The sequence below is a fragment of the Pyrus communis genome, chromosome 5 (genome assembly GCF_041283825.1).
Source record: "Pyrus communis isolate YQ-2024b chromosome 5, ASM4128382v1, whole genome shotgun sequence".
In the NCBI taxonomy this organism is placed as follows: domain Eukaryota; kingdom Viridiplantae; phylum Streptophyta; class Magnoliopsida; order Rosales; family Rosaceae; genus Pyrus; species Pyrus communis.
Genome location: NC_142569.1, coordinates 4,376,852 through 4,390,825, shown reverse-complemented (window position 1 = coordinate 4,390,825; position 13,974 = coordinate 4,376,852). Strand labels below are relative to the sequence as shown.

General features: G+C 36.9%; 3 protein-coding genes across 6 annotated transcripts; 1 reads left to right on the top strand and 2 right to left on the bottom strand.

Moving 5' to 3' along the window:
- The first annotated feature begins 193 nt into the window (after nucleotides 1-193).
- LOC137725281 (UDP-N-acetylglucosamine transferase subunit ALG14) lies at nucleotides 194-4,588 on the top strand. Of its 4 annotated transcripts, none has more exons than XR_015962300.1 (4): nucleotides 219-751; nucleotides 865-924; nucleotides 1,044-1,273; nucleotides 4,241-4,588. XR_015962300.1 is itself a non-coding variant. In XM_068463916.2 (3 exons), exons 1-3 carry the CDS (start codon nucleotides 314-316, stop codon nucleotides 1,218-1,220), a joined length of 675 nt encoding a protein of 224 aa, XP_068320017.2. In that variant the 5' UTR covers nucleotides 194-313; the 3' UTR covers nucleotides 1,221-1,542. The 4 variants fall into 4 exon arrangements, 1 of the variants encoding a protein (XP_068320017.2); XR_015962301.1 differs by having other exon boundaries at nucleotides 4,342-4,585; XR_015962299.1 differs by lacking the exon at nucleotides 4,241-4,588 and adding an exon at nucleotides 1,784-2,538.
- Nucleotides 2,297-4,163, bottom strand: LOC137725280 (purine permease 21). Its single transcript, XM_088693864.1, has 3 exons — nucleotides 4,025-4,163; nucleotides 2,568-3,716; nucleotides 2,297-2,395 (listed from the first exon to the last, which is right to left on the bottom strand). The coding sequence occupies exons 1-2, from the start codon at nucleotides 4,059-4,061 to the stop codon at nucleotides 2,572-2,574; spliced, it is 1,182 nt and encodes a 393-aa protein (XP_088549990.1). The 5' UTR covers nucleotides 4,062-4,163; the 3' UTR covers nucleotides 2,297-2,395; nucleotides 2,568-2,571.
- Nucleotides 4,589-7,337: 2,749 nt separating the features above from the next.
- On the bottom strand, nucleotides 7,338-13,559 carry LOC137725584 (protein REDUCED WALL ACETYLATION 3). The gene is made up of 17 exons (XM_068464317.2): nucleotides 13,316-13,559; nucleotides 13,170-13,230; nucleotides 12,437-12,528; nucleotides 11,617-11,760; nucleotides 11,465-11,521; nucleotides 11,301-11,373; nucleotides 10,731-10,889; nucleotides 10,100-10,249; nucleotides 9,760-10,015; nucleotides 9,044-9,159; nucleotides 8,874-8,960; nucleotides 8,687-8,775; nucleotides 8,479-8,541; nucleotides 8,284-8,340; nucleotides 8,043-8,139; nucleotides 7,787-7,945; nucleotides 7,338-7,711 (listed from the first exon to the last, which is right to left on the bottom strand). The coding sequence occupies exons 2-16, from the start codon at nucleotides 13,200-13,202 to the stop codon at nucleotides 7,790-7,792; spliced, it is 1,629 nt and encodes a 542-aa protein (XP_068320418.1). The 5' UTR covers nucleotides 13,203-13,230; nucleotides 13,316-13,559; the 3' UTR covers nucleotides 7,338-7,711; nucleotides 7,787-7,789.
- Nucleotides 13,560-13,974: the final 415 nt, after the last annotated feature.

The window sequence follows — 13,974 nt, the reverse complement described above, 5'->3', positions numbered from 1 at the left end:
TTAGAATAAAGGAAAAAAAAATGAAAACTAAAAATAATAACTTGTAAACTTTGAATTTTAACGAAAATGATAAAATAAAGAGTAAAATAAATAATACTAAAATTAAAAAATTTAATTTAAAAATATAATTTCTCGTTAAAATAAACATTATCTTGAACTTTTCATTAAAATTTTCAAAAAAAAAAAAATTCCCGGGAATAAACCGAAAATTCCCTTTTGTTTCTTCGATCACTTCATCTGAGAGTCGTTCCGTATTTTCCCTTAAAAGTCCTCGCCTTCGACGGAAAGCGAAAGCCTTTCGATTCCCCAAAACATGGGCTGCGCCGTCGCAATCACTCTTGTAATCGCCGCCGCAACGCTGATCGTCACTCGGTTCCTCTACGTCCTGCACCGAACTGGCAAACCCCACAAACCCCGCAAACCCAGCAGTTCGAAAGGCTCAGCTCCCCAACCCCTCAGCACCCTAATCGTATTGGGCTCCGGAGGCCACACCGCCGAGATGATCAACCTGTTGTCCGTCCTTCAAAGAGACAGATTTGCCCCCAGGTTCTACATCGCCGCGGCCACTGACAACATGAGTCTCCAGAAAGCTCGACTGCTGGAAGAGAACGCCGATGAGAGTTCGAGCTCGCAGTTCATGCAGATCTACCGGAGCAGGGAAGTGGGTCAGTCTTATTTCACCTCTGTTTTGACTACTTTGATTGCTGTGGCTCATGGGCTCTGGCTAATGATCAGAATCCGACCCCAAGTGGTAATCTTTTCGCCTTTTCAGATGTTCGCTATTTCGCATTTTCGCAATTTGTTTCTGTTGATATGAGACATTGGAGATCAAATTGTTGATGATCAATGCTGTTGGTGTTGCAGATTCTGTGCAATGGGCCTGGGACTTGTGTTCCACTTTGTGTAATTGCATTCTTATTCAAGGTTTGGATTGATCCTTTTGATGTTCTTTTCTCATATTTCTTTGTTGGGTCTTTGCGGTTTTCTGCTGTTATGAATTTCGGGACCTTTTCGATTAGTGAGGTGATATCGGAAATGTGCAGGTTGTGGGGATTAGATGGTCGTCTGTGTTTTATGTTGAGAGTATAGCAAGAGTGCAGAGGCTCTCCCTGAGCGGCTTGCTTCTTTACAAGTTACGGATAGCCGATCAGTTCTTTGTCCAATGGCCCCAGTTACAGAAGAAGTATCCCAGAGCTCACTATGTCGGTTGTCTCATGTAGTTGATCCGATTCTGCTGCTGCTATACGTGCTCTAACGTCCAGGTTTTCTCAATGTAATGTGCACTTCTCAAGTTTTTTTTTAATCCTCTACAGTTATTTTAAATACAACTATAGTTGCCAGCATTTTTAACTTCTTACTAATTGAAGAAGAAACTGATATCATTGTGCTACGAGGATTGTGTAAAGATCGTTACGATATTTATAATCTTTCTTAGGGAATACTTGAAATCAAAAGTTATGCATAACTGGCTTCAACTTGTAACCTCAGATAATTTAACAGTGATTTCATTCTAGTTTATCAAAACGCATCATTATATCTTTACCTTTTAGGCTCTGCAGTCTTCCCTTTTCTAGTTCACACTTCCACGTGATGATGTTCTGCATATATTTGGCACTCATAATGTTTCAAAATGTTGACGTTTTAAACTTTTCTGTACATACTGAAGGCATAGCTCTAAACCGGCATGTCATTGATAAAGTCGGTTTGGTTATGTCTAATGTACATACCGTTTTTGACATTCAAACTTGAAGGATTAGTTTTAGTTGACAAAACTTATGTGCAGCAAAAAGACTCCGGTAACTACTGCAGACAACAAAGAAAGGGTTTTTCTTAAACTCATGTGCATTGTCTTCTTCAGCTTCTTTAACTGGTATGAAACACATATTTGGATTACCATGGAGGTGGCTTCATCTATGATTTAGTTCATCAATAAACTCTCAATTTTTTCTCTATAGCATATGAATATAAACGATCTGTCAAACTATTCGGTGTTTTTTCTTCATTCCTCCATTGCATATGTGCGCTATAATTCTACTGCTAGATAATTAACAAATATAAAGGGAAAAAACCGTCGAAACAATTTTTGGAGTTTATGCAGAAAACCATATAAAAACATGAAAAACCAGAAAATCTGTGTACATATGGAAATCTAACTTACCTACGATGTGGGGTTGCATATCTTGAGCCGTTCCCATGTCAGAAGTGTAATCTTAAACTGATATACCACAGAGAGAGAGAGAGAGAGAGAGAGAGAGAGAGAGAGAAGGAAGAGGAGGCAGAAGAAGGAGCAGAGCTCTTGAGTAATATGGAAAACCTGAAATTCTTGCAGGTGATGGAGGTATCACTGTCAAGACGTTACAACACCGTCTTAAACATTTTTTGGAAAACTTGTAGGCTGCATCAACAAGCATCAGTCAGTACATATAGCTACTGGTATGATTTAAAACATGTTTCAGGCCGTTCGAAACAAGATTCAAGTGGAAAGCAACAGCCTTTCATCAGGACAATTGGTAAGCTTGTAATTCTATTCTTTTGCATGAAAGCAGAGATTGATCTACAAAACAGACCTCTCTATTCAACCCCTAAAGCTTTCGAAGATTCATCATTTCCGGCGTTTCTATTCTCCGTCTTGGACTTACGATCTTCGATGTAGTGATGATACGCGTACGAAACAAATCCCCAAATACCCAAAACCATGGCTATTCCCTTGATTCCATTCATTTTTTCATGGAAGAAGATCACAGCTAGAACTGGAACGGCAGGCAAACCCAAAGCACTTATGGAGTTGGAGAAGAGGGAAGAGGCCTCCAAAATCAAGCCTACTGCTCCAACAGAAAAGACCTGCCATGTTATTGCTGTCCATGTCAAATTCATCACATAGGATACCTTCCCTAGTTTATACCCCTCCATCTCACCCTTCAAATGCTTCCACTCTCCGCTAGCGAAAAGTCCAACCACGGTAAAACAGGTTGCAACCATATTTGGATACACTATCATGCCCACGAGCTCTCTAAACGTCTCCCTTTTTATAACCCTTTTGAAGGCAAGCTGAGTTAGGGAGAGCGTTAATCCGTATCCGGCAGATGCCCCTAAAGTGCATAGGAACCCAATTGCATACTTGACCTTCGACCCTCCACTTGGATCATCGCCTCCAGAGTCGTCTTCACCTTGGAACGCGAGGAGGGTGGAGGAGATGGTGAGGAGAACTAGAGAATTCACAATGTAAGCAGTGAACTTTTGCGCGTTGAGGAAGAATGAGAACAACGCGTTGAAGGCCAACTGAGATGCACAAATGAGGGAATAAGTAGACACAGGAAGGTAAGATAGTCCTACGGAATACAGGTAGCAGTCTAGGGCTATCAGTAAGCCAAGAGAGACATATACTGATGCGAGGACTTTGGTAGACGGTGGTTTTGATGGGATAGGACTACCTTTTGGGGTTGGATTATTTCTGCTTGCTGGGATAAAATAGTAGGGAAGCATGATAGGGAAGCCACAAAGTTGTACTACTGTCGCCAGCCAATTGCTTTTGGCGCCTTTGTCGTAGTACTGTTTCCCCAAGAACGTTGCAACTGACTGGCCGGCAATGACGAGGAACGAGTAAATGGCGATTCTAATCCACCAGTTGACGCCTCTGCGCCGCGGTAGCAGTGATCGGTCGGAGGCATCTGGAGGCCCTGATAAATTTGTTTCATCTTCTCCATTTGCTTCCTTAACTATAGCAACATATATTTACAAGGATCAGTATTAAGCTTAGGATAATAACAAGGTTGGGATTTTGTAGAATTCTCCCCCCAAAACCACCCCCAACTTGTAACTTTTATGACTCACGTAAGTTGTAATAAGAACATAATTCACTTCTCGTAATTTGATTCACTTAACATGTATCAATCAAAAGTTCTAAATAGACTGGTTCGTAGAACAACTAAATATGCGGTCAAGAATTCCGGTACATACTAGATAAACTTTAATTCAGTTGCTATATATACTCAGAAAAGATCACATAGAATAGAAGTAGACTTACCCCCGATGCTGAGCTGAAGTTCTTGAGCTTCTCCCATGTCAAAGATGAAAAAACTCACAAACAATGGAGAGGAGAGAGAGAGAGAGAGAGAGAGAGAGAGAGAGAGGGGTCCTTGTTTCAGCTCACATAAATTATGTAAATGAAATGCATGCTGGCTACGACTTGTAATCTGTATTATTGTTGCTTTTTTTATATTTTTTTTTTTTGTATCCTCAGAAACTGCAAGCTACAGACAAGGACTTCACATTCATGAAAAATTAAACGGACCAAATTGGATTACTCAACCTTGTCTGATATATGAATCTACCTGTTTTCAGGCGGCTGAGATTATTGAAAAAACTCTATGTCGACACTTCATTTTCTGGCTACGTGTGTGTATATTTGAGCACAAGAACTTCCAACTCCTTTAAGATAAGTAGGACATCGGTGGTCTAAAGTTTCCAATCTCGAAGATACAGTCATTAGCGTTTACATACTTGAAATGAAGTGAAATATATATTCTCCTTTTGAAAGTTCTATAAGAATAGCAATCGAGATTTTCTGCAAATCTCTATGTTCAAAGTCTATGGATTTAGAGATCCGGATCATTAATGAGAGAAAGAGATTTGAACTCTTATTTTATATGAGATAGACCGATAAAATGAACTAATAAGGATCGTATAATGTAAATTGAACAATTCGATCTCTAAATACGTAACACAAAAATACGGTGAGGATCTTAATTAAGAATAGAAACCTCCAAATTTGGTCTTTTGTAGAAAGTCGACTAGTAGTTGATAACGTTCTGAGCTTCACTTTACCAAATCAAGAAAAATCACTCATTAAATTCCAAAACAGCAGCTTCTCGCTCAAATCCTGCTTACTGCAACAAATAAAAAATCACAAAAGAAAGCTGCCAATCTTTGCTTCCAGCAAAGCTGCAATTTTTTTACGTTATATATTGGAGAAATTCAACCCTAATCATAATTTATCTTAATCCAAACAAAACTTCATAAAATATGCGTACCGACCCCGTTATTCCTCAATATTTATTTATTTTCATTCGACTGCAAAATAACTTTTGATTCAGAATAATAATAAATAAATAAACAAACAAGTTTTGATATTCATTATATCATGCGGTGTCAGTGACAAGTCAAGGTCCACCCTTATCTTCTTTCTATTAAAAATTCAACAAAGATAGGTACAATTATTTGTAGTCATGGGTCCATTACTTACTAGTTCATCAGCTGCTAGCTAACTACCGGCACACAAGATTATAATTATATGTATCATAGACCTTAAAACAGTAGTAGGTTAGTTTAGGTAAGTTTGACGAGTCTTACAACCATACAACAATATACGACAAATATTACATACTTAATTTTTTTTAATTAAATAAAATATATTTGTTTACGTATTGAATTATTTGATGTTAAACTTGATATATGCAAAAATGTTGAAAACATTGGCAATGTTGAATGCAGCATTGAAAACATTGGCAGTGTTATGAATGCTCACACAGATTTTCAATGCCCACACAAAGTGATATTGACTTAGGAGATGAAGGAGGATCGTACTTTCAAAGATGTGTACTGTAAATTTCAAAATGTTTGTCTGGAGTTGCTCTATAAATAGAGCACTCCGACTACTATCAAGATACAGAGTAAGAAAGAAAAGATCAATAACATCAGTATCTATTCCTACCTCTTTTATTTGTCATCCTCTTGTGCTATAGATACAGTTTATTATTTTACACTTGTTTCGCTCCTGTCACTAATAAATATTATCTCTCTAACTTTTACCTATTTATAACAAAAAACAAAATCTCTTCAACTATTTGCATTTGTGTTCTCACCTCTTGGACTTTTGGGTCATCAAGGTAGTGCTAATAAACACATGAAACAAATCCCCGAATGGCCAAGTGGATTGGAGAGAAGATGGACCAATGGAAGTTTAAAGGATGCCGCAGGAATTTGCATATTTAGCGCCCGAGGTCATTTAGGCTTCCAAAACTGCGTTTTAAGTCCTCTAATAAAAATCAAACTTTTTGTTTGTCGTCCAATCACTATTCTAAAAATCTCCGCTTAGAGTCGCCTAGACGCTAGGCAGTTGGTCATTGCCCCGATTAATACCTAGACGTTTGAAAATTAAGAAAGGATGCTTAAGCCTATTGAGGCACCCGCCTAGGCATCCGCTTACCCGCTCAGACCTGCCTAGGCACCCGCCTAGGTTGCAACTCACTTAGACAAGAAATAGATAACTTTCATTTTGAATTTATTTTTTTCAATAAATTATAAGAGACTTGTTGAATACTTAAATGAACACATTATAGGCTTGTTCCCCATGTTTTCATTATGTTCCAAAACTTCATAATATATATGTCATTCTATTTTGTAGTTTATGATGAAATTATATATATTTTAAGTATAAACAGACACTTATTTACACAAAATATAATAGATTTACTTAAATCTGACTAGTCCACCTTGGTACCCACCTAGCCTTCTAGCCCGCTGCCCGCTGCCCGACTAGCGCCTAAAGATTTACTTAAATCTGACTAGTCCACTTCTAGCCCGCTGCCCGACTAGCGCCTAAAGTATTTTAAAACCTTGCGTCCAATTAATGTCGTTTTGCTTTCATTTAATTTTCTAAGGCCTCTGAATTACCCTAGGGTGTTGTAATCAGGTTATTTAAGCCATTGGCTGACTAATATTGTAATCATCTTGAATCATTAATCAAACAAAATCCTTTGGAATTTTTCCCAAAATCTGATGGCTCTAGAATTCATTCTTCGAGGGCTTTTCGTTGGTATCCTTATTAGCTTCATGCTGCGTCACCATTGCCTTAATCCCATCCATTTTGCCATGGAAGATAATCACAGCAAACACACAACATTTATGGCATTGGAGAAGAGAGGCTATGCCTAAAAAATCAATCCCACCATACCAACACCAAAGAGTTGACATGTTGTGGCTGACCGTATCAAGTTCATGACATAGGATACCTTCCCTAATTCGTACCCCTCCATCTCACACTCAAACCCTTCCACTCTCCGCTACCGAAAAGTCCCACCAAGACGGCGCAGGTTGCAACGAGAGATTGGTACGCTATCATATCCATCACCGCTCTTGGATATGATAGTGTACCAACCCGATTGCATACTTTGCTTTCGATCCTCCAGTTGGATCGTCTGTAGAGTCGTCTTGGAGCACGAGGAGGGCGGAGGAGAAGGTGAGGAGAAGGTTCAAGTTCGAATTTCCCTCCCCCGATGATAGAATAAATAATATCTTAATAATCATTTCTTCACAGTTACGTCAAACAGATATTGTACTGCTCATGAAAAATTGAACTTTGACTTATAACAAACAACAAATCTATGTCACAGAGATCTACATTTTCTTCAGTGATTTAACAAAACAGTGGGACAAAGAAAAAGAAGGTACAGAGATCTACATTGTTGCTTCCCGCTTCCTGCCCTCCGGCCAAACTTTCCGAAGCCAAATCTAACATCCATATCCAAGCTTTCACACGGCAACGGAGAGTTTGCCATTCTCAAAACAAAAAAAAAAAAAAATGTTGAAACGCAAGCTTTGCAGGCTATATTCGCAACCGACATCTTCCAATTCCTTATTGAAGTTCTTTCTATATATGCACATCCAACAGGAAACATCTGTATAACCACTTTTGGGTCTTGAACGGTTAAGCCTGTAGCAGAAAAACTCGTTAATATATGGAATTATGAACAAATAAAGAGTGAGCGCATAGCAGAAAGGTTCTTACGGGTCAATGAGGAATCTGAACAAGAATGAACGAGACAAAATACAAACAAGTAAATATGGCTGCCCCGGCAAGAAAATTATGAAGCAGCCTTTGGTTGTCTTTGGTGGGTACAAACACTGTCTTAAGTGTATTGGTTAACTCAAAAATCCGATGAGATACCTACAGAACCAAGTCAACAGAACAGCAGATGGAAGATGAGAATTTGTAAGTACCGTTGGCTTGCAAAGTTTTAAGGGCTAAATGAAGATTCTCTTACCAAAACATAGATGGCGGTTGTCAGCATGAAGTTGAGCAACGGGTATTCTGGAATGACAGAGAGAAGCCACTTAGGCTGTCCATTAGGTGTGTTTGTTCTGTACGAGAAAAGGAAAAGCTTCGTGTAATTCTTTATGAAAATAAGGCATTTGTAAAGACTAAGAAGCATTCCATTGGTCAAAAAACGTATGGATTAAGTGGTCATAGTTAAAGAAAAATAAAAAAATAGAAGTGTCACGTACCTCAACCAGATGTGGAACTGTGAAATATAGGTCTCCAAAGTAATCTTCCCAAGCCACCTAGCATTACAAAAGTGAAATTGTACACAAAATGAGTCAGCAAAACCTTTCATAAACATGAAAAACCACTTAGGACTGAATAATTATTAACCCTACAAGAGGGACTGCTGTGTTTGACTCTCAGATAAGAATACATACGCAAAGAGAGTCAAAGAGACACCCCGCAACTGCTGAGTAAAGTTCCGCAAGCATATATATACACTGAAATCACAATAAGCAGAGGTGATGGTAAGTCGCTAATATGAACTGAAGAGTAAACGACCGAAAATTGTGCCATCTGATAAAACTCCTAGAAAATCATTCTGCTTGAATTGAAAAAGAAAAAAAAAAGTTTTATAACACTCACGTTATAGGAATCCAGGATGTGTAGGGGTGCAACTTGTTGTATGAAACCTTGTCCAGCTTGTAAATATATTCATACCACAGATACCCAACCTAACAACAAAGAAATAATGAGCATGAGATCAGATTACAAGATCAAAACATTTGCAATTTTTTGTAAGCAGATAACTGCCATAAAGGATGAAACTTACAAATATAGAACTGGAAAATATTCCAGCTTTGATTGAGACTCTCCTTCTGGTATCAGATTCTTCCAATTTCTCCATCCATTTCTCCACCTAAGAGATATTACGTTTAAAATTTCAGTAGTTGGAGTATCAAGAGAGCAAAAGCAACCAGATGTAGATATTCAAGAGATTACATTAGGATGATAATAGGCATATATCATTCCAATGATCCAAATGTAGCGATCAAGTCCAGATCTAAAATGCCATTCATGCAGACGATGGAGATCTGGTTTAGCAGGATCAGTATACCCTGCACAGTAGGAAACAAAGGCGATAAGTTTGAACAATGCGTGAACAGTAAGAAATTCATGCACGGAAACAAATCAAGAATCACATATCAACCTTTTCTTCGTCTTCTTTATATAAAGAATGTCAAATTAGTTTAAGACCTATACGTACAAGCGGGCCTTCTTTTTTTTGCCAAAACCTCAAGCCCCTTAACTTGAAAGTATTTGAACTGGTCACCTAAAGTTATTCAATATTCATGCATATATATATATATATATATATATATATATATATATATATATATATATATAAATAATTCACAAGAGGATGACCATCTTTTATTGGTTATAAACTATTTTTCATACAATATTGGCCAAAGGTTCTAAGTAATGAGCCTGTCCAAAAATGAAAATCGAATATCAAAAAATAAAGACTCTAGGATGAGTTTGATTAAATTTTATCAAAAAGTCAGAATCAGAAGAACCACCATGCTGAAAAGATGAAAGCTCTTGAGTTTTCCAACTGTACCATTTTTTTTTTTTTTTTTTTGGGGGGGTTGAATTTCCAACAGTGAAAAACATAATATAAATAAAAAACCAGAAAGCCGAATGGGGTTACTCACCCAATAAGAATGATAAAGGAAGAAAGACTATTTCAAATACTCCGGGTATTTCCCAAATCAAGATAACCGCAAGAAAGCACCCGAGAATCTTCAAAGCCATCACTGATCTGATCTCATTGTACTTGCTAAAGATGCCAAGGGCTCCATACACCATAAGAGTATACAGAGTGTGCATTGGACAGATGTAATAGAGCATATAGTCATTGTTAAGAACAATACAGCAAAACGCCACAAAAAAATTCAGCCGCCACATCATCTGCATTGTACAATAAAGAATACAAGTATTTCAGTACTCCCCAAGGACATTTGTGAGAATATACTGCCCAGAACTACATGTTACCTGAGCAAAGCGGGCAAGGCTAAAATCCTTTCTAATGTAGTAATAGGAAAAGTTTCCAAATCCAGTCATCCAAACATAAGCAGCAATAAAGACACGTATTGCATTGTAAATCTCACTTGCAGCAAAGTAATGGTACATTAGAAACAGGACCTGACAAGAAGCAAAAAAGATGAATTAGACTCATAGTACATTCATAACTAAATATTATAAACAGTGTAGTGAGCGCACCAAGCTTTATATATATATAACAAAGTTTGATGTTCAACTGGAAGAAAACTAAAGCGTACCAGTGTAGGTTTTCACATCAAATCTGATAAACTCTAAATGAATAAAAAGCCAATCAAATCTACAGATTTATCAAGCATATAGTATCCAAATTTAAGTTCAACCGATAATGAAAAAATCAAAGGATGACACATGCTTGTTCCAGTTAGACAAGCATGGATGGTTCATGGTTATTATGTACAAACACCCAAACAGTAAAAATAACAGTGGCAGGTCACCACGGGTATAAGTTCACAGTTCCCCGCCTAAAACAAAAGAGAGAAGAAATACCAAGAGCACACAGTTCTTCTTTCCCAAAGGAAATATCTGTACCCTAAAAGTGATGATCTTGGTAAAGAGTACTTGCCTGCATCCACCCTTTCCATTCCTCAGTCTGATGCCGATTTAGGTAAAGTATGGATTTTCCAGAAAATGCTGATCTGTCAGTATGTTTCTTCAAAGATGTCATTGCTGAAACTATGACAAGGATAAGGTACAGGAAGATGAAAAGATCCCGATTGTATTTCTGTTCAAAGAAGAACCACATAATTAATCAATTTTACAACCAAAAACCAGTTTATTGTTCTTATAGTAAATATCAGCATGTGATCATCTGAATATAAAAGAAAGAATTTTTGTGTATATCAACGTTGGAAAATAGTAACACCAACATCTTAACTTTTTCTTTAATAGAAGCCATATAAAATATAGTATCCTTTTATATCAGGATGTGAAATGATGAGCCAGATAGGTGAACTCAGGGCACTTAGGCAGAAATATCAGTGAGAACGAACGGACAATGTGGAAAAAGCTAATAGATTAGAACCTTTGATGTGATGATACACATTTATTATCATGATACTAGCGTCTGTGCAAGTTGTCCATATAAGTAACTAGTGGTAATTTAAGAATACATTCAGGAAGCAGACAAATGTACCTTCGTAGAATCTCCCAGTATATTTGTGCGGTCACATATGTAGAAATAGAATAGAATTGCACCAAGCTCAGACCTACAATTGGCATTAAGTGCAATATAATATAATATAAATAAGAAATCTGACCCTGCAAAGATACATATTGTACTAATTAGTAATTACTCACATCACTCTAAGAGTTGCTCGGTTTTCAAGTAAAAAAGAGTCATCCATTGTCAGAAACCTAGAAGTTCATGAGAAATGGAATGTGAGAAAGACCTTGAAAAGTAAAATCAACCAAAAAATTCAATGAAGATACTGTATATTATGGATGGTAACCTGATCAAGTTTATTTTGATGGATGAACTATCAAACTTTGTAGATGCTGATCTAGAAAGACCTCCTTCCAGCAAAACAGCTCGTTCATCTTCCTTGATTGTCTCCTTCCCCAACTCAACCAGATTAGTATCTGTATCTGAATGACTACAATAGGATAGAAAAAACTTAGTTGTTCCGCATTAGAGAATATTGGCTCGAAATATCATATCTTTGAAAATCCTTGTATCTCATTTCTAATCAAAGACATATCTAGAGCACCATTACCACTCATCCAACGTACTCAAAATACTTTTAATATCCACATTTGATTTATGTAGACTAGTTGGGTAATGATCGTTGAATAGAAGAAATCACTAGTTGACCATATTTATAACTACGTTCTGTTAAACATTCAAAGTGTGCTTGTTTATTCATCATTATCAGAATCCCTTAAAAGTCGGTGCTTTTCTGTTTTCTTCCTTTATTTTAACGAAAAACCCAAAGAGACAAGGGTTTCACTTGGACTTTGTTTGTACTAGGCTTGATTTATCAAGTACCATAATATATGGCCACAAAACTCTGCATGAGGCCTGGGTGGGCTCCTTTCGATTGAAAAGTGAGGAGGTGAAAAATAAAAGCACTCCCTGTCACACTTATCTCACAGTCAAACTATGTGAACTAGGGAAGCCAGCATTACTGTATCAGCTAACAGAATAGAATATAAATGAAATATTTAACTCCATATTTCATATTTCAATAAAAGGTAAGTGGAAGCATGTAAGTTGATGCCAACAAAACAAAAGACCAATTCATATTGCCACTTTGAAGGTAAGGAACTCACACTTTAGGATGAGATGAAGATTTTTTATACTCCAAGTACTCTGAATATATCCATGTAACAAAAACGGGGATGATTCCAAGCAAAAACGACACCTGGGGAATGATATAGAAAGCTTCAATAAATTTGCTCATTCATTTAGTTCTTACATTATTGATACCAAAACAAGATCTTTCATAACGTTTGACACAGATCTATTTAACACAGGCTCAAAAGTGTAGCTAGTTTGATTGCATGTCAAGCATTTAGAATTGCACAAAAGTCCAAACACATTGAGGCATTGCGTTTCCCATGCACCAACAGAAATGCGAGTCTCTTGGTTATGATATTACTAGAATAAAAACAAGATCCTTGATCTACTTGGGTAGAAAATAAAATATTAAGGATTAGTTGAACAGAGCCATCGTTGTACAATGTTGCATTTTCTTTGTTACCAAGATACAAGATTTACTACTCCAAATAGGGCTTCCTTTCTATGTGCTACTATAACCCAACCAGCCACTACAAAAGGCAATTCCATTACAAAATCACGCAACTTTCTTCGGATCAAGAACTTAAAGAACAAAGCAAGTTCTTATTGTTCAACAAAAATTAAAAACCAGTACTTCCTAACATTCACAGATCTTCATCAGAATTGAACAACTACAAATCAAACTAAGAAAATGAAAAAGTCTAGGAATTCAATTAAATCAGCAGAAGATCAAATCACATAAAACAAATTAACAGTCTTTGCTACCTGTCCAGGTGTAACTGGCCCCGCGTCCACCATTTTCAAAATCCCCAAATCAGGCTCCGAACTGAAAAACCCAAATCGAAATTCAACAAAAAAAACAGTAGCAGGAATGGGAAATACGAAGCGTAGATCGACGCAGAGAAAAGTACCTAGTCGAAGGAAGTTCAGAGACTGACTACTCTATCGAACATTGGGGATAAATATGAAAACCCTAGCTGAAGATCGAGGATGAAGAAGAAGAAGACGCTGTCGTTTTAGGCTGTTGCTTGAAGAATAGGGAAAATGTCGGAAGGAACGTCCCTCTCCAGTGAAGTTTGTTTTTCCCCAAGCGGTTGGTGGTGGTGGTGGTGGGTTGTTGTGGTTTAGTTGGCCTTTTGTTTTCTTAACATAATTAAAACGTAATTAAGTTGGTAATTTAATTATTAGGTGATAATTGCGATTTGTTTAATGTTTAGGATTAACCTAATTAAGACAATTATTTCATGTTCAATAACTACTAATCTTTGACCTCATCATTGACTAGATTTTCTAACAGAAATTTGAACAGATAAATGTTAAGTAACTTGACTCTTCATGTACTTTCTGTCATCTCATATTTATTTTATAATATTAGCATGAAAATTGACGTTAAATATTGAAATGACAGAGAGTACGTGAAGCATCTCACTTTTGAAAAAGTCTCATTATCAGAAATAAAGAATTAGCATTTCTCTTACTAGGAATACGGCAAGAAAAACAAAAAATGAACTTGAGAGAATAAAGAATGAGGAAAACTAATGAAAATGACCTGAAAACTTTGAGTTTTAAT

Bases quoted from the DNA above. Each gene is read 5' to 3' on its own strand.
- LOC137725584 (XM_068464317.2), bottom strand. From the start codon at position 13,202: ATGGTGGACGCGGGGCCAGTTACACCTGGACAG. The intron at 11,761-12,436 runs GTGAGTTCCTTA...ATCCTATTGTAG, and splicing joins TCTTCATCTCATCCTAAAGT to TCATTCAGATACAGATACTA. The intron at 10,890-11,300 runs GTACATTTGTCT...TTCTTTGAACAG, and splicing joins TACTGGGAGATTCTACGAAG to AAATACAATCGGGATCTTTT.
- LOC137725280 (XM_088693864.1), bottom strand. From the start codon at position 4,061: ATGGGAGAAGCTCAAGAACTTCAGCTCAGCATCGGGG. The intron at 3,717-4,024 runs GTAAGTCTACTT...ATGTTGCTATAG, and splicing joins ACTTCAGCTCAGCATCGGGG to TTAAGGAAGCAAATGGAGAA.
- LOC137725281 (XM_068463916.2), top strand. From the start codon at position 314: ATGGGCTGCGCCGTCGCAATCACTCTTGTAATCGCCGCCGCAACGCTG. The intron at 752-864 runs GTAATCTTTTCG...TTGGTGTTGCAG, and splicing joins TCAGAATCCGACCCCAAGTG to ATTCTGTGCAATGGGCCTGG. The intron at 925-1,043 runs GTTTGGATTGAT...GGAAATGTGCAG, and splicing joins TAATTGCATTCTTATTCAAG to GTTGTGGGGATTAGATGGTC.